The sequence below is a fragment of the Haliotis rubra genome, unplaced genomic scaffold, assembly GCF_003918875.1.
Source record: "Haliotis rubra isolate DU_JTF1 unplaced genomic scaffold, ASM391887v1 Scf69, whole genome shotgun sequence".
Lineage (NCBI taxonomy): Eukaryota > Metazoa > Mollusca > Gastropoda > Lepetellida > Haliotidae > Haliotis > Haliotis rubra.
The window spans coordinates 2,810,083-2,828,840 of NW_025767401.1; the positions used below are offsets into that span (position 1 = coordinate 2,810,083).

The 18,758-nt window shown below is 40.6% G+C and overlaps 2 protein-coding genes across 2 annotated transcripts; both read right to left on the reverse strand.

The window, feature by feature from the left end:
* Positions 1-3,686: 3,686 nt before the first annotated feature.
* Positions 3,687-18,302, reverse strand: LOC124258286. The gene is made up of 18 exons (XM_046692352.1): positions 16,852-18,302; positions 16,264-16,592; positions 15,605-15,823; positions 14,749-15,059; positions 14,409-14,523; positions 14,108-14,290; positions 13,605-13,904; positions 11,689-11,923; positions 11,514-11,555; positions 10,763-10,980; positions 10,303-10,467; positions 9,363-9,636; positions 8,982-9,252; positions 8,346-8,492; positions 7,676-7,964; positions 7,233-7,303; positions 6,569-6,764; positions 3,687-6,416 (listed from the first exon to the last, which is right to left on the reverse strand). Exons 1-17 carry the CDS (start codon positions 17,075-17,077, stop codon positions 6,674-6,676), a joined length of 3,486 nt encoding a protein of 1,161 aa, XP_046548308.1. The 5' UTR covers positions 17,078-18,302; the 3' UTR covers positions 3,687-6,416; positions 6,569-6,673.
* Positions 17,108-18,305, reverse strand: LOC124258288 (protein bark beetle-like; the record flags this gene model as incomplete). Its single annotated transcript, XM_046692353.1, has 2 exons — positions 17,108-17,116; positions 17,224-18,305. Coding segments are annotated over 2 exons (1,091 nt in total), but the record flags the coding sequence as incomplete, so codon positions are not given.
* Positions 18,306-18,758: the final 453 nt, after the last annotated feature.

An 18,758-nucleotide genomic window follows, 5' to 3' on the forward strand; every position in this document is an offset into this window, starting at 1 on the left:
TACACAAGGAGTACGTCTGAAAGCGCATAATACAAATTGTTCAGGCTAACCAATAAAACGTGTTTCATCACATAAAGATACCACAAGTCCCACTGTAGGGTAAATACAGGACACAGCAGGAACCAATGTGCTCTTGTAACTCGGTCCACAAACCAGGAAGTCTCCTCGTCATCAATAACCTTTAGGACAACAATGTATGTTTTGTATTATACACACTTTGATAAAAGTAAACTCAGGTGGGGAAGGGTCATTGTTGAAGAGAGATACAAGGATGTAGATGTTTAAGTTGTCACGGCGTCGAAGGTGCGTCACACAAAGAATACAAGGCTGTGTGTGACGTTCCTCATCGGCAATACAGAGGAGACATCGTTGTTTGGCAATACAGAGGCATTGTTATACGTTGTTTGTGTAAATATTACGAAGTTGGGATATGGGGTGGGAGACTTTCCCAGCTAGCATTCATGTTGAAGCGTGACGTTAGAGGCTAGGTAACCTTAGGTTAACGCACCACTTGAATCCACGCAGATTCATTTTGAGTATTCACGCGTCTTCGCTCGGTTCAGTTGGAAGCAATACTATAAACTGATTTTGGAAACTCAATGCTTTTCAAAAATTGTTTTTGAATAAAAGAAAACTACTCTCGCTCTATACCTAGGGTAAACAAATGAAATATTTACTTGAGCAGCGACAGCAATGTGTAGAAATCTGCCAACAGGCACAAATAGGGCGAGACATTCTTCTCAAGAATAAAGTCACCTCTTTCTACTCTATGTCACTTATCTACTCTCTGTCGTGAATCAACTCTGTCAAGTTACATATAATGCCAACTACGAAATGTATATAACTGAAGCACATCCCATGGTGGGATATACCTTTCCCTTGCTCAGAAGGGACCGTTCAGAAGACATCTGTGTTTGTGATTTTTGTCATTAACAACTGATTGTATAAGACGATGAATCTTCGTACACGAGGGAACACAAATTGGAAGCGCATAATATTACACACATGGGTGGGTTTCCTAGCATTCATGTGATAGACATTAGAGGCTAGGTATGTGGGTACGAAGTTGGGATGTTGGGGAATGGGAGACTTTCCCAGCAGTTCCATGTGCAAGAATCATGACCACTGAGCCTCCAATAGGGTTGCGTTCAGCGAAGCGTGTCCTCTATGATCACAAAGAAGGACGTTCAGAAAACCTCTCTAAAACTCCTATTTTGTATTATAATACAATAATACCTTGCTTCATGTCGTATTCACATTTATCTGTTATTTTAAATGATATTTTTACATAATTTTGACATACCTGAAAATCATGTTCCTTTGCGTTACAAATACATGACCTTGCATGTGCAGTTAAATGCATGTACACACGGAAAACATGCATTGTGGGCTACTTTCACACAATCTGTCGCAAGTACGAAAGTAAACACATCATTTCCTAGCTTCACAACTTGCAGTTATATCACATGTCCACCTGTATGTAAAAGAACACCTCACACAGCAAGATATTAAATACTGTACTTTGTACCTGAAAATTCGGGTCACCTAAGACAAAACTGTATAATTACCGGTATGACAGAGTTGTATCCCTTAGGTTAACGCACCACTTGAATCCACGCAGATTCATTTTTGGTATTCACGCGTCTTCGCTCGGTTCAGTTGGAAGCAATACTATAAACTGATTTTGGAAACTCAAATGCTTTTCAAAAATTGTTTTTGAATAAAAGAAAACTACTCTCGCTCTATACCTAGGGTAAACAAATGAAATATTTACTTGAGCAGCGATAGCAATGTGTAGAAATCTGCCAACAGGCACAAATAGGGCGAGACATTCTTCTCAGAAGGGACCGTTCAGAAGACATCAGTGTTTGTGATTTTTGTCATTAACAACTGATTGTATAAGACGATGAATCTTTGTACACGAGGGAACACAAATTGGAAGCGCATACACGAAGGATCACCAATACAATCTTCTCCCCGATCGCGATCAAGATCAGCTCTACCTGGACTGTTTCAAGTTGAACGTTTGATCACTCGTCGTAGACTCAAAGAGGTAAGAAGTCATTCTATGTGATTATTAGATTATTAGAAGCAGTATCTTCCAACTTAACACCGACAGTTCGTTAGTAAGGCGTTGTTGTTTTTATTGAATTAAGGGTGTATTAAATTAATCATTGCATTGTCAGTCCATATTATTACACCGAGATATCCAAACATTTGCGTACGAATCATAAATGCATAAGTGAACCTTGATTGCAATACTCATATGCAATGATATGTTTATGTTTATGTTCATAAACATGAACAAACATCGAGGGTACATCAACCCATGGGCCCCGAGGGACCAGTGAACGACGTATTTATCTTACCGAACACCTTAATGTTAAATTTGAATTGTTTGAACCACGGGTACAAATCTCTTTGTAGCCATCGCTAGATTTTGCTGACAAGAAAAACAGATTTAGAGTTCTCTCCTTTCCATCGATTTGCATTCGCAAAACATCGCTAATTTCCGTACATCATACGTGGTTCAATGTTATTCGAGATAAAGAATTACTAACACGAAGTACCAAATGAGGTGCCATTGACAGCGGGGTACATTGAAATGTTACTCGCTTGTAAGCGGGGTACATTGAAAATAATAGAAGAGCGCTCAGCCAATCAGAAAGCGACATTTATGTGTGAGGTAAGATAAAGTGTATTGTCGGATACTTGGCTGGTTTTGTTTGTAGTTTTCCGCAGCACACACTCGTCAATATTTCAGATATATGATCTGTAAAAAACCGAGTCTGGACCAGACAAGACAGTGATCAACATCATGAGCATCGATCTACACAATGGGGATGCGATGACACGTGTCATCGAAGTCACCGAGCCTGTCCACCCGATCTCGTCAGTTGCCTCTGACGACAGGCATGGGTGGCTGAATTCAATTCTAACCGGGATGTTCACGGGATGACACTAGGAATGTGTTTTAACACGAACAAACAGAGCATCGCTGTCTTGAAAGTATTAAATAACAGGTTAACCAGCACGTTCACTGTGACATACCAGTTCATGTTATGACTACGCTAGCATTCACTCTCACCACATTACTCCCGCGTGCTGCAGCTGATCCCTAAACTACCTTGGCTGCAACTAAAATATCACTTGATCCTAATCTATGTTTGTGTTGATGGGCGTATATCCGTTGAGCATTGCTCATAACAGAGGTATGAATGGTGTTCCCGGGTCGATCGTTTACGGGCGTTATAGAACAAACAAACCTTTGTGAGGAATCCGAGATAGACCCCATTTTACTGATGAATTTTTCATTCTATGTTACACTGCCTGGGCTGGCTCCTTGAGTCATTGTGTTCCCACAACGTGAAGTATCAAGTCTGAAGTTACCGAACCGGAAGATCCGGGTTAACATTTTCAGCAGTTGTTGCTCATCGTAAGAGGTGACTAACGGGATAGGGTGGTCCAGCTCGCTGACTTAGTTGACACGTCATCTTGAATATTGTCAAGTACGGCGTTAAACAGCAAACAAACTAAAATCGCAAGTTACCATACATACATCTGTAAGGTTCAAATGTTGATTAATGATATTTTATATAAAAAATGATAAAAGATATTTGTTAATTTGCTGGGGAATAATGCCGATGTCGGCCCTGGACAACATTAGAATCACTGACACAGCCGGGTTGAGTTTTCTAAAAAAAGCCATTTATTCACATATACATCATGAGTCAAAGCAATGCTTGTTTTCATTTAATATTAATTATTATACAATGAAATTATGTCTTCTGTGCATTTTGAGAAAATACATAAAAACGATAATATTACAGTAAGAATTCATACAATGTAACATGATGTACCCCGACCGCGATATAGTTCTGACAAAACCAACAATGAGTTCACGTAGAACCCTGTTAAATATATACATTATCATTCTTATTAAAATATAAAAATATATATATATACGTATAAAAAGCTTAGTCTCAAGCTTAGTGAACTTCACCGTACAGGGTAGTAAACGTGTCCAGTAAAGGCTTGTAAAATGTATATGAGAGTAATAACACAAACTGTCCAAACTGTCAGTCAAACTGTTATTTAGTGAAGGATGACGTACTGCTGTTTTAAGGATAATTTACCTACAGTCGTCGCTCAGCTGTGGTTAATTATGAATATGAGAAGCTCGAAATTGTTATGCACATCTTGCAATATAAAAAGTAAAGCAGGATAATAAAAGTCCATGTGATATAACTCTTCTATATATCAAATGCCTGTTTCTTGAGATGTTTTATAATTCTCTATATAATCTGATTATTATTGATCGTGGTGCATGTCATTATGTGACTATTATACAGTCTTTGTATACAAAGAAACATTTGCAGCTACAACTACAAGGGAACCTGATCCTAAGACAATAGTAGTGTCGACATTCTATGAACACAAGTATGCTAGGGCAGCAATCTTTGTCTTACAGGTTCATCATACAAATCTAGTGTCTTTAGAAGAAACATAAAAAAGATGCTCAGATTTAATATGGATGTTCACATGCTCCCCCCGAATATGAAATACAAAAGGGACAAATCGAATGTTCACAATGATATGTATGTTGTATACATCATTATTCCCGCTACAACCAAAGTCCAAACTCGGGACAGGTTGTTTGTTGCCCCGGATGTTGACACGGTTGTGCCAGTGGGAGTGGGAACAGAACTCGAGCCTGAAGTAACTGAGCTGTTAAAACCAGAGCCTGTTGATATGTTGCTGAACGAGGATGATGAAACCGTGTCCATAGTTGGAGAGGATGTATCTACAGCATTTGTGTTGTTCGTGGACGAAGCTGTAATGCTGGTGGGTGACGTGGTGATTGACGTGGCGATTGACGTGGTAGGTGACGTGGTGGTTGAAACGTTAACCGGTACAGTCACAGCAGATGTCCCTCCTGAAACCTGGGAAGTGGATCTACCGACTGAAATTCCTGTTACTGAAGATTCGTCAGTAGAGGTTGAAACTGTCGTTGGTGTTGAGGTGGACGACGACCTGCTGAAGTCTCCAACCCTCACCACAACCTTTGCTGAACTACTCAAGGAGGGGATGCCATCATCAGTTACTGTCACAGTCAATTCATACAGCATATTTGTGAGGGGTTCAATGCTTCGGACTTCTCCAGACAGTTCATCTATAGCAAACACAGATGATCTATCAAGACTGTAGCGCACTTGCGTGTTGACATCTTTATCCGTTGCTTTAACTGCAAGAATGGGACCGGGTAGCTGACCAAATGTAACGAATATCTCGTAAATACCCTCAGTAAATATCGGCTTGTACATATTTTTTGGCCCAAAAACCAGTGAATAAGAGATATTGGTTGATTCAGTAATGTTCTTGTAGTGGTCAAATATATGTAAATAAAACTTATCATGGTAGTGGGATGTCTGCCAGGCATTAGGTCCTACCATGACATCCTTCCCATCATCTCTGGTAACCTGCAGGAGTGTTTCAGTCAACACTGTCTCTTGTCACGTTGTTCACCAGGCGAGTGTAGGCATAGATTGTGGAGGGACGCTTTGACATCATAACAGTCAGGCCTACGTAAGTATACGTCCTGGTTCTAACAGTCTCGGTTCTTCGTAAACTGAAGGCCGTAACATTAGATGAACTCACTGGAATCGAATCAAGTCCATTTGAACTGTCAAAAACTGCATCAGGCATTTCATCCTCATCTATGATATCATTAACCAGAAAGTCATCTTTTGTGTCATTTGTAGACTCGAGTCTCACCAGATGGACCAACTCGTGATATCCAAGGTCTTCCATTATGGATAACTGAGGATCACCCAGGGGGTTAATGTTCTCAAACGTAGCTGTGTAGTTGTAAAATGTCCCCATTAGACTTGATGTTAGAAACCAGCGAGCAGTCTTGGTCTCGAAGGATTCAATATCTCCAAAGTCTATAGACAGAGAAGGGCTGACAGGATTTCCATCCAGCTGCGCTCCAATTATCTTGAAAGTGACCAACAATCCCTTTTCATTTTCAATGATCTCTGGCTGTGCGGAGGTTATCTTCAGCTGGCGGGCTACACCGTAGGCTTCATTGGTGACCATGACTGCCAGTGTGAAGGGAACAACTGGCTCCGTCACGTTTGAAGTCATCGGGTCATCACCCTGGACGTATTTCTCCTGGAAGTAGTTGACGGTGAGGCTGGGATTTGGTTTAACTGTGATAGTGTCTGGCAGGAGAGGGATGGAGAAGTTGGAGCCATCAACTGTGTAGGAAAGAGTCCCGCCGACATCATAGAGGGTGTCTTCCTTGACTGCTGCTGTGGAGTAGGGGATGATCAGCCATTCTGCTGTACCTGACACGTCTGTCTCCAGCCTGCCTGTACCATCAACTCCAGTAAGACCCACCAAAGTTGGGGTTCCTTTGGAAAAAAGAAGGAACATCATACAAAGTGTTCACAGCTCGTGCAATTTCTACTACTTTAACCTAAATCCTACTCAAAATGAAGACGTGTTTTCTGTTCTATATGATGCAATAGATATAGTTTGAACATGTCCGACTAAATATACTTACCAACTGAAAATTTGTCATTAGCTGATGTTCCAGCGCCATATGTTGCCCTTATGTTTACGGTGACCCGAATGCTATCCAGGGCTGATTGTTCTCCATTTTCTATCTCTAAACGAGCAGTGAAGGCATCTCGGGTGAGGACCAGTTCTTGCACAATACGTACTCGAACCTTGGCACACACTCCATCATCGCTCCCACCCTGACGAAAAAGATGACATGGACTTTCAAACAAGTACAGTATCATTCTGCACATCAACGTATTCACTTGAACCATGGCGTAAACGTGAAATGTGTGGATACACTATTTCCGATGTGTTTCCAATAAAATCCCATGAACAATCATGTGCCTCCTACTAGCAACAGTCGGGCTAAGTATTTAGAAATACGTTTCCATCGTGATCTAATCTAGGATGGAACTGTTTCTCAAATAAGCAAGCATTAAACTGACATGGGGGATAGTTAGGGGTAGGGGTTGGGGGATGGACTTTAATCTCAATAATCTGAATGACCTAGATACAGTTAGTTAATCAGTTCATGATAATGTACTAACTTTAATGTGACAATCATAGGAAGCGTATGTCATCTTTTGGAAAGTGTGACTGAACTTTGATACACAATACACAGGATTACAAAATATAATAAATGCGTAGTCTTGTCATGTATTCACCTTCTTTTCTTTTTCTTGATAGGCATTGACTGCATTTCCAAAGTCATCAAATATATGGAGTCAAATCCTCTCTGGAATGATCAAACATGACACTACTGTGTATTTGAACAAGAGGATTATTGAGCGATTATTACCCAAATCTTCAAGGGGAACAATGTGTTCATGTTCATGATACCGAGACAAAAGAAAACAATTTGTTTTTAGCAGGGACGACTGAGGCATCGTCGGTTGAGTTATCGATTTGACTTCACAGGCTGTGCATAATGAAAAAAATGTGTACTGAAATATTCGTCAACATGCTGCTTCAATCAGTGGTAATTATTATGATTTGAAACCTCTGCTTGCGGCTTGTGAGATGCAAGTATAATTCATGTCTCTCAAACTTTACAATCCGCATTGAAAACGTCTAAAATACTGTAACACATGAAAAATATGAAACTTACTTGTTTGGCATTTTCCGTGTCTGTCTTAAATTGCGGAAATCTCGACATGATGACATTATATGCAATGACATTGTCTTTAGGGCCAAGGGAAGTGAGTGTTCCGTCCTCCCAAGCTGTCATTGTTTTGTTCCACCTGAGCAGGAACTTCTCTACGATCACCCCCTGCGTGGAGTTCATTGAAGCAACAATGGATGCTATCTCACTAGAGGAGAGAGAGCTTCCCCCTGCACTATCATCAGCCAGGGCTAGGTTGAAGGAAGACATCCAACTGTTATCATACACACCGAACCTGAAAACACAGACACCGTGAATCATGAATACATCAATGTAAACTCCATTAGTTAATTTTCATTATTGTTAGATGCCACTGGTGGGTTAGTTATCGTATATGCATAGCAATAAACGCCCGATGTTCTCCAATTAACTTGATGATTTAACTGTGTTGGTTGTTAAAAGCTGCACTCAATAATATTCCATCTAAATGGCAGCAGCCTGTATATAATTGTGTCTGGACCAGACAATCCAGTGACCAGCATCATGAGCTCGATCTACGTATTTGGGATACGATATGTCAACCAAGTCAGCGAGCCCGACCACCCGATGCCCTGAGTCGCTTCTTACGACAAGCGTTGGTTACTGAAGACACATCAACACGGAAGTCAAGCCTTACATTTCTTGTCCTCCAAAGACTTCCTCCAACATTATCATGTAGTTCCTGAGGGCAACGTTACTGTTCACCACTCCTTGGATGATCTCCCCATTTGTAGCACGTCGACGTCGGTTTGAGCTACAGTCTCTGTTCATTTCATATATGCACCTAAAGAGAGCGAATGATTTGGGATTAACGCTAACTGATCAATTATATATGCATTCATATCAGAGATGCTAATATTTATGTGATGCTGAATGTAGATATTAACCAATTTTGGGAAACTCATGAGCACATGTGCACACATTTCCTACAAATCATTATCAGGTCGAAGTTGAGATTAGGATCTACGAAAGTTCATATGGTAGCTATAAATACCGTCACGTTTAAGGACAAGACATGGTGAGATCTATTACATACACTGGAAAGTTTCCTTGAATTGTCAAAATAAATAAAGCTTTTAGATAAATGTTGTAAAGTACACACCCTCCATAATATAACAGCAAAGGTCAAGATTTGTTCATGTTCAAATACAGAAACGTGCTTCTAACAAGGTCTGACAAGAGTCTTAAACAGTACAACAATCATGTCCAACTCTAAACATGAACCAGTCATCGCACTTATTACACATTCACACTTTATGTATTTTTAACTTACACAACAGCTTGCCACAAAGTAAGACCTAGAGCACACTGAGGACACACGACAGGGAGGACGCATGCAGTAGCAAAGTCAAAGATTGCTTTAGCAAATCCCCAGAAGCCACTGGCACCAGCAAAACCTGTCACTGCTACGGCGCATCCAGCAATTGGATGAAAACCCAAAGCACACGTCTTGATGAGCGTCCCAGCACAGTTACAGGTGAGTGGAGTCACGGGATTGTAGACAACAACTGAACTAGATGGAGATGACCCACCACCACCAGTACCTGAAACCAAATACTTTACATGAACTTTGTTTTGTTTTCAAATAATGAAAACGGGCAGGGACGCACGGGACACTGATAAATAGATGATACATTATCTCTGTACGCATTACCTGATATTCCAACATAACCTCCTCCTCCTCCTCCTCCTCCTCCCCTTCTTCGACTACCTCCACCTCCACAGGGCAAGGGAGGGCGTCCTGGATACACCCTTGTCAGAGTGATGTCCTGGCCTCCAGTTCTTGTACCACCACAAAAGTAATCGTAAAGCATTTTCAAACCACATGCCGATGTGCCTAGGTTCCTCTTCACTCGAGGCTTCAGTTTAACCAAGACTGGAACAATGATGCTTGTGTTTGCCGCTACGTCTCCTATCGGATCTATTGTCTGGGAGGGCGATACAGACAAATGTTATTACACCACTTACGCAATAGAGACTTGGCATTATTGAAAAAGTTCATTGCTGATTGCACAAACTCACACATTTTTAATCAGTGTTTATATTACTGAGATAACATTCTTCCAGGAGGCCAGTCTGTGATTGATCAGTTTTTACAATACTTAATCTATGATTACACAATCCCATATTTAATATTTAATCTAAACAAATATTTGTATTGAACTTAAATTGGTTATAAGTACTTATAGTTTTTAATGATCGGTGCATCATGTTGGTAATGGGCGTTCCACTTAAAATATAATCATGTTGTGGTGTGTTTGTTTACCCTTAGTATACATGGTCGCCAAAACAGTTCCAGAATATAATAATAACTGAAATGTGTAGAATGCTTCAAATGGGACCCACGAATGTTTTAATACGGTACTTAATACGGCCAGATGTTTCAACTTTAAATGATGGAGAAGAGCTAAGGTATGGTACTTCTAGACAATGCCATAACTTAATAACTGAAATGTTTCTGGTAAGCAAAACATCCTAATATGCATGCAAATATTTGACCCTTCCACGATGTATATATTTGAGAAATATGAGGTTAAGAGACACAAGCAATGATGTCCACACGCATGTGTGGTTATAGCAAGCAACATACTCACCTGTGTAAAGATCAATGTCGGATGACTTGGCAGAGCAAACCTGACATTGTCTGCCCTGATCAGGCCGTGATTGGTGATGTTGAAATTGATCACGTCCTTCTTCCCTTCCTCATAAGGAATCAGATTCAGGCTGGCTGGTTCCACGGTGACAACAGGCATAGGTACCTTTACAGATCATTCATATATAGCTTACACAACCATGGATCACCACATACCCATGACGCCATCACCGAGATAGAATAAATATACGCCTTATTAAGGAGAATATGTATTTGTATACCGAGAGTGTAAAAATGGTGAACACCTTGTGATTAAGATAATAAGATCTCTACAATGATCCAATGTGTAAAATAGTCATCAATAAGATATCAGTTACAATTATCAACAAATCTGTTGAGTAATTGCCTAGTGAGTAAAATAACTATTTTCCTTTCAAGAAGCACTAGTGTTTACAATTTACCTGTGTTTCAAAGGTAGAATCCAGAGTGACTATGTATTTGTCCTGAAAGGTTGTGGGGGTGACAGTCCACGTGTACTTTACAGCAACTCTCTGCAGGAAGACGGTGATGGAGGGGTCTGAGGGTTTGGCAATGATCACAGCCGAGTAGGACCCATGTCCAGGAGCGGTGGCAGTCAGCGTGTATCGATCTTCATGCACATCCTCAAACACCACAAACTCTGTGAATAGAAAAACACAATTACAATTAAAAAGTAAGTTTTTTACGTATCTTTAAGCAATATTCCAGCAATACCACGGCGGGACATACCAGAAAAGGACTTCACACACTATACCCATATGGGGATTCGAACTCTTTGGCGTAACATATGTCAGCTGTATATGGTATATAAGAATTCATATTACAAGCAGGGATATCATTATTACATGATTGTTGTGTATCTATATTTTAAAAACAACCACGTTTTGTCATGCTTAATATATATTTCACTGAAATTAGGACCCTTGATCATTTGTCTTAAACCAAAAGGGGCGGTGGGGTAGCCTAGTTGGTAAAGCGTTCGCTCGTCACGCCGAAGGCCCGGGTTCGATTCCCCACATGGGTAAAATGTGTGAAGCCCATTTCTGGTGTCCCCCCGCCGTGATATTGCTGGAATATTGCTACAAGCGGCGTAAAATCAAACTCACTCACTCACTTAAACCAAAACATTACCATAGGAATTGTTTCCGTAGGAATATTTGATAGGCAACATACCTGTTTGATTATTGGTTATTTTTCTGTTCCGTGTATCTTCTTCTAGGATTTTGAAGAGTCACAACAGCACCAGACACCAATGGCTTGTCAGAGGCGAAATATGTGTATTCATCTTCTACCCGAACTGTGATGTTTAATTTCTCCTGGGATGTCACATAGAACCTGTAAGAGATACTAGCAGAAGACAGATCCGAGTTCAGGGCTACGCTGCCACTAAACTGGCCTAGACTGTCAGTTGCGCCAGTCGTGACTGTCAGGACCAAGATGGCCGTCTCATTTGGGTGTAGGTCAAGGCCATCTTCTGAAGCTGTTGTAGTTGTTGTAGAGTATGCAGACATCGTAAGTCTTGGTTCTGAAGGTAGTGTTACTCTTGATTTAGCGGTGACCTCGCCTTCGTTCTTGATATTAATCTGTTGACAGGAATTACAAGTTTGTTCCAGACATGACATTCCTGATATTCGAGAACTTGAGATTATTTTGGTGATGTCTTCAAAATAAACCATGGTATATATAGGTTTTGTTGGCATTAGTGCCGATGAAAGATAAAAATACACACAGAAATAGTTAAAGGAGAATACGAGTGAATTGCAATAATTTGCTTGGTGAAAGATAAAGTCATCAGAAACATATTCCCAAATTTCAATTAAAAATTATGTATAATAATGTTTTAATCGCAAAAACAATTTCTGTAAATCTCAGCTTCGGCCATTATGCATATTTTGCTGGAACCCACGTGACCTTTCCGTTCGTGACGTCAAATGTGCCTGGAGTCCGCCATATTGCCAAAGACCAAGCGCTACAGTAGTACAAATCGTGTTGTTTCTGTCCTTTTTTGTAAATGGTACGATGGTGTATTCTGTTGCCTAGGGATGCACGGAATCATCGAACAATGGAGAGCCACCATTTCTTCCGTTTTCCAAGTAAAGAGACAGACTTAGGCAGGAGAAATGCTCCGATCATTCCGAGTCGGACGCATATGAAAGAGACTGTGACGTTCTTTTCGGTTTGGAGCCCTAAATGCTACAGACTACCCGAAACATTGCCGAATACAACGGCAAATCATGAAGTACTTGTTGCTTTCATTGTTTTCCATTTTTTGCAATTACACACGTCGGCATCAGACTCGCTATTTGTCTGTAGTGTGTGCCGTGAAAGTTGTTCTGTGTTCACATTGGTTGAAAAGATGCCATACTAAGGCTATGGCCGAGAACCATAACTATTTCCATAACCAAACACTGGGGAAACATACATTGTCCTGACAAGTATTTTATAATTCACCAGTTTTCGGGGAATAACTTATCTGCGCCACGAATATTATCTCTGTTCGACCAGGCTGGGATTTTGTGTGGAGACTTGCTGCGTTATAAATGAGAACTAGGATCCTTAAAAAAATTCAACAAAATAACTCCAGTGTAATTTTTGTAGCAGATAATTTCTATTTTCCCCGTCTGAAGCAAAATTATTGTTTTTAAATCCCAGTCACCCATTTGACACAAAAGGAACTGCAATCACATTGCAAAAAATATAATTCTTAGGGACTGGTCATATACTTATAGGGGTGGGTTTGCTGGTTGGAACTGTATCACATTTTTCAGGCAAATAGTATTCTTGTTAAATGATAAGGTACATTTTTAATTTATTTTGAACTCAAGCGGTGCCTCCGTTTCGCTTGATTCTTCTTCTTCATCTTCACTGGAAGATTGTCTTGCAAGATGTAAAATCGGATCGTATTGATACGGTCTAACATCCATTTCAGAAGTGACATCAGGAACACCTTTTACTACTTCCATGGACACTGTTAAGTTGTGAGGTAAAATCAAAGAGGCAGCCATCAGCAACAGGCACATATGACGTCATGTCACGTGATACCCCCTCTGCTCATTAACTGTTGGGTGTTTCCGTAAAAGGTGGAAATACGAGTACGTTTTTTGTGGTTTTATTGCTATTTTACAAACTTTTTGTTCAATTTTAATCACGGAAGGTGACTTTTAGAATATCCTTTACAATATATCAAAAGTTTTGTTTTCGTCTGGATTCTCCTTTAAGTTAGCCATCTTATTAGACATAATTTATATTCCACAGAAAACGTACCTGGAACGTCTTCTGTGTTCCTCTGGGAACACTATCTGACAGAGATGATGGCGAGAGGACCAGAGCAGGTTTTCGGACATTCAGCTGCAATCCTATCCTAACTCTGGCTGTGGTGCCATCGGGTGTACTGAACACAACAGCAATAACACCACGGAGGGGATGAGATACTGTGAGGATCACATCTATGGACACTTCAGAATCTGTATCCAAGAATACTATAAGTGGTTGAGAACCATCGCTTGAAAGTCTGTTTCCAGCTCTCACAACTACAGATGATAATGGACCACCAATGCCTTCTACCTGATAGCACAGAAACAGAACAGTTGACTTGTCAACATTATTGCTTCATGAAAAAGCAGATGAAGGAAGACTTTTTAAAGGATGAACTTGTGTTGTAAATTTCATTGCACTCGGTGACAAAAGACGTGGACGATGTCTATGAAATTTGCTATTATCATGTGGATATATAGTTAAAAGCCCTACAGAACATTATTTCAACTCACTCTGGCTGTGATATTACTGATCCTATTGACGCCATCATTCTTGAGTACAGAAACACCCCGCATCTCCACCACGTCCGTGTCCAAGTAGGCTTGTCTATTCACATATCCTGGCACACACATCATCCCCAACACACTCCAGGATTTCTGAGGAGTGAACCCATTATCGGATGGATGGCGGCCATCCTAAAGGAGAGGCAGCAAAAGAAAATTAGTAAGATAATGAACCAAACAAAAGTATTACACTAACTGAATGCTTCAATGGAGGTATGTGTACTAACTGAAGGATAGTAGAATACTTTACCACTTCAAACAGTCCACTGTCACCAGCTTTAGGGAAGTACACTGCTTCAAAACGTTCCCTGTTCCTCGGGGATGTCACAATGGACATCGTTGTGATTCTGCCTTTATTTCGTACCCTTAATAGAAGAAGAATGCTATAAAGCGTCTAAAAATATTAAAACAGTCTCCGAGTGAAAAAAGAGTCTCATTCTAAGGTACACTACATCAGAAGATTCATATCTAACCATTAGGTTTGATAATACATTCACTGACTCACTATTATTATGCCAAATTCCAGTGCGAACTTTATCTTTGATGCTACTATCAATGAAAACGCAAAACAAGATCATATGAAAACTCACTTAACATCCACAAAAGCAATCAAAGATTGAGAGGTTCCACTAAAATAAGTGACCATTCCTCTGATTTGGATGGTTTTCGGAACATGAAGAACCCCGCTGGGTGTCACATCCTCTATTGTGATGTTATATGACAGCTGGACTTTCAGTGACCACTGGACCTCAGAACGTCCTATACGGTTGGATGCTCTGACGTTGATGATATACGTCTGGACACTGGCTACTGTCCTCTCCCAGAAGATGAGCCCGGTCTTTTGGTCAATTGTCATTCCAGAAGGGGCTCCATATATGTACCAATCAATTGGAGCATTGCCCTGTAAATTGTAGACCACTCTATATATTGCCAATGGTATTTCATCACTCCAGTATTTCACGGTCCAGAGAACTTGAAAATAATTCTTTAAGATACTAGAAATTTTGCATCCGCAGTGTAGCCGGTATGCAATTGGGATACGATGTCATGAAGACCAATTCTAACGTGTATCGTTACAAGTCAGTTCACTTAAGCAAATAATCAATCTCAAATATCTGGTGAAACAGTTAGCACTGGGAGAAAGGCAAAATAGGGATTAAAATTATCCGAATAGGTCATTGAAAATGAGCGTCATTAGGTCTTGAGCTCATGAAAGTAAATCTATATATGACAGATGATTGAGCACAGATAGCTAGGCAGTGGTAGTTAACCTGTCATTACAGATAATATGTGACGTCCTGAAATATCATTCAGAACCAACAGATGCGCGCGGTGACTACATCTTTTAGGAAGAACATTTTTACTACGCACCTGAGGTAGCTGTGACGTTCACATGGGCAAATACGATGCCACAAGTATTGTGATAAGCAAAATATTACAACCTACCTGAATGAGTGTTAATTGAAGTTGATATTTATTTCCTTCAGCAGCAACCTGCATCTTTTCAAAGAAGGAGATAACTGGTGCCTTCAGCTCGACGCTGCAGTCCTGACCTGACCAGGGCAGGATACATATGCATCCTCCATAGAGGCAGTGGCCATGAGGAGGGCTTTCCGTCTTCCCACAGGCTCCGGGTGGACAAACTTCATAGTACGTAAATGATGTCTGGAGAACAGGAGTTGATAAGATCACATAACATTCACTGTGTACTTTCTTGCGAATGTCACTAGACATCTAGTTCTCAGTTTTGTTTCGTTTCGTTTGGGTTTGGGTTTTTTATCGCCGCACTCAGCAATACTCCAGCTATAAGTCTGTAAATAATTGAAGTCTGGACCAGACAATCCAGTGATCAAAAGCATGAGATACGATACACAACTGAGATACGATGAGAGCTATCAACCAAGTCAGCGAGCCTGACCACCCTATACCGTTACGACAAGAATGGGTTGCTATAAAAACAATTCTAACCCGGAATTTCATGGGTATCTCGTTCTCAGAATATATAGGGATCAAACTTGATGATTAAGCTTGACAAATAACCACCTTTCTCACACAAGACCCTCTCATTCCGTCTCACTTGCATTTATGTAGACTTAGCTTTTTACCTGATTTCGAGTAAACTGTAGCCCATCAGGAGAAATCTCCACAGTTATACTGCCTGCTTGATGCTGAGCATTCCTACACATGACGTGTTCCTTCGACATGCGCGTGCCATTGACCACTGTGGAGTCGAATCTACAGTAGAAGATATTGTTGTCTGTCTCTGGGAAGTTGTGTCCCCAGATGTGCACGTCTGTTCCTCCAGTGTCAGGGCCAGAGCTTGGGATGATGTTCAGGACATTTGTGTATGGAAGACAGTTGGGGCCATAAAACGTCTCACTGCACGTGTCGCACAAATCGCCTGACCAGTTGTCAGCAACGCAATCACAGTTGCCTGTTTGAATTAGAATACGAATATGTAAACAAAGTACTTTAATGATTCCATACTATTCATCCGACTGCAAAATTGCAATAACAGGGGTCTATTGTAATATTTTACCCGATTTCGAGTAACTTTTCTGAATCAGGATAGATATCTTTAATTACAACGCCCGCTTCATGGTAAAGACTGAGGGGTCACATTGAAACAAGTTTCATAATTTCACAAGATCACATGTAAATAGAAACATACTTGTTAATAATTGTCAACTTACCATTTGTGAGGTTGCAGTATCCATGGTTGCACTGAGGACAAGGAAGGCAACGGTCTCCCCATCGTAAGGGTGCACACTTGGAGCAGTCAGTTCCGCTATACTGGGGAAAACATGTACAACTCTCAGGCAACACACAATATCCTCTTTCATTTCCACCACAGTCATTTACTTCATGGCATGTGGCAATGACACAGGATGGCCCTCCCATCCCAGAGAACAATCGCATTGGTTTGGCCCCTTACACAAACCATTTCCATTACAACTGCTAACACCAGAACAGTCGAAGTCAGAACAATCCACTCCAGCCCAACCTTCGTCACATCTGCACCCATTTGGCCGAACACATTCACCCTTATCACTGCAGTTCTGCACCTCTGAACAGTCGAAATTCTGATCAGTGAGAAGTGGAAGGTAGTCCACCTTGAGGAGCCTCTGGTCAAGATCCTTGTGTAGAATCCGTTGTCCGGCAATGGCTGGATCAGCACTTCCCCACCAGTTGTGTTCAGCATTAATCTGCTCCTCTCCAGTTAACAGGATCTTTAGTTCGTAATCAGCTCTCGGGTTATCAAACGTGTTATAATAGAGACTAACGTTTTTCGAGTCTAACAAGACTGTCCCTTCATCGGTGGGGGAACTGAATATCTGGTTATAAGTGAGCGTCCCATTAAATTCAAATTTTGTTGATTTTACATAAACAACACATCGACCTGTGATATTTTGGAAACTATTGGTTGACAGACTGATATTTTGAACTTTGTCACCACCTCTTGTATCATCCACCTCCACATTCAGGAAACATTTGTCCCCACCAAATGAACTCTTGAAAGAGTTGTCTTCAATGTAAAGAGATGCTAGGTTTCCTGAATACGCTGATACTTGACCAGTTGATTTGAATATGTTCCCCTTGATGACGCAACTGTTTTCACTGTAACGATAATACGTACTCCCCACTCTGGCATCCATGGACTTAACATTATTACTAAATGAATTCTGTTCCACGTACACCTTGGTATTCGACACTGATGTGTAATGCAGTTGAAGGCCCGAGCCTCCCAAGCCATGATCCACAAATCTGTTGCTCTTTATGTGTAACACTCCTTTGTTGATATGTTTAGTCACCTGTGTTTCCAAACCATGAAGACTGTTATTAACGATGTTCATTGTTTCAACCGTTGTAGGAGCCGATGTCCCAAATAAGACAATTCCACTTCCGTGATTGTGTTGTGTTGTGCCATTCCTGAGACGGAAAGCTTTAGTTACTTTAGCCAATATACCTGTTGACTGCCCATGTTCTACAACTGTTCCGTTCAGGTCAAGGTCAATGGTGTCAGTCTGGACAGTGAGGCCTACTTTCTCTGTGTTGTTGATATGGCAGTTGGACAAGCGTACTGTGGGAGTCTCCACCACAAGACCAGTTATCGAATCCTGGATGGACACTCTTTCCAGGTAGGAGACTGGAAACAGAACATATACAATAAATCCAACTTGTCAAAGGAGATACCGGAGATCACCTTCATTAAGTAATGCGACATCTTGAGGCCAAAGAAACTGTATACACGCACGATATTTCACACCATGTAAACAAACTTTAACTGTGAATATTTCAACTTGTGTTGTCATCCCATCAACATCAACATCAACCATCAACCATCTATCCACCACAACAATCTAGTTTAATCTCATTCTATGCTTAACACTTTAAACATATCAGCAAGTAATAGCTGCGTATGGAGAAAATAGATATACCAAACGATTTTCATATAATAATATGCAAAACCAGTAAGCAATATTTGAATCTGACAAAAGACTCACTATAGATGATTTTCACACACTTTCCCTTTATATGTTTGTGTTTTACAATGACTTCACATCAGTTTGGCCTGGATATGTGAGTTTTCCTTACATGT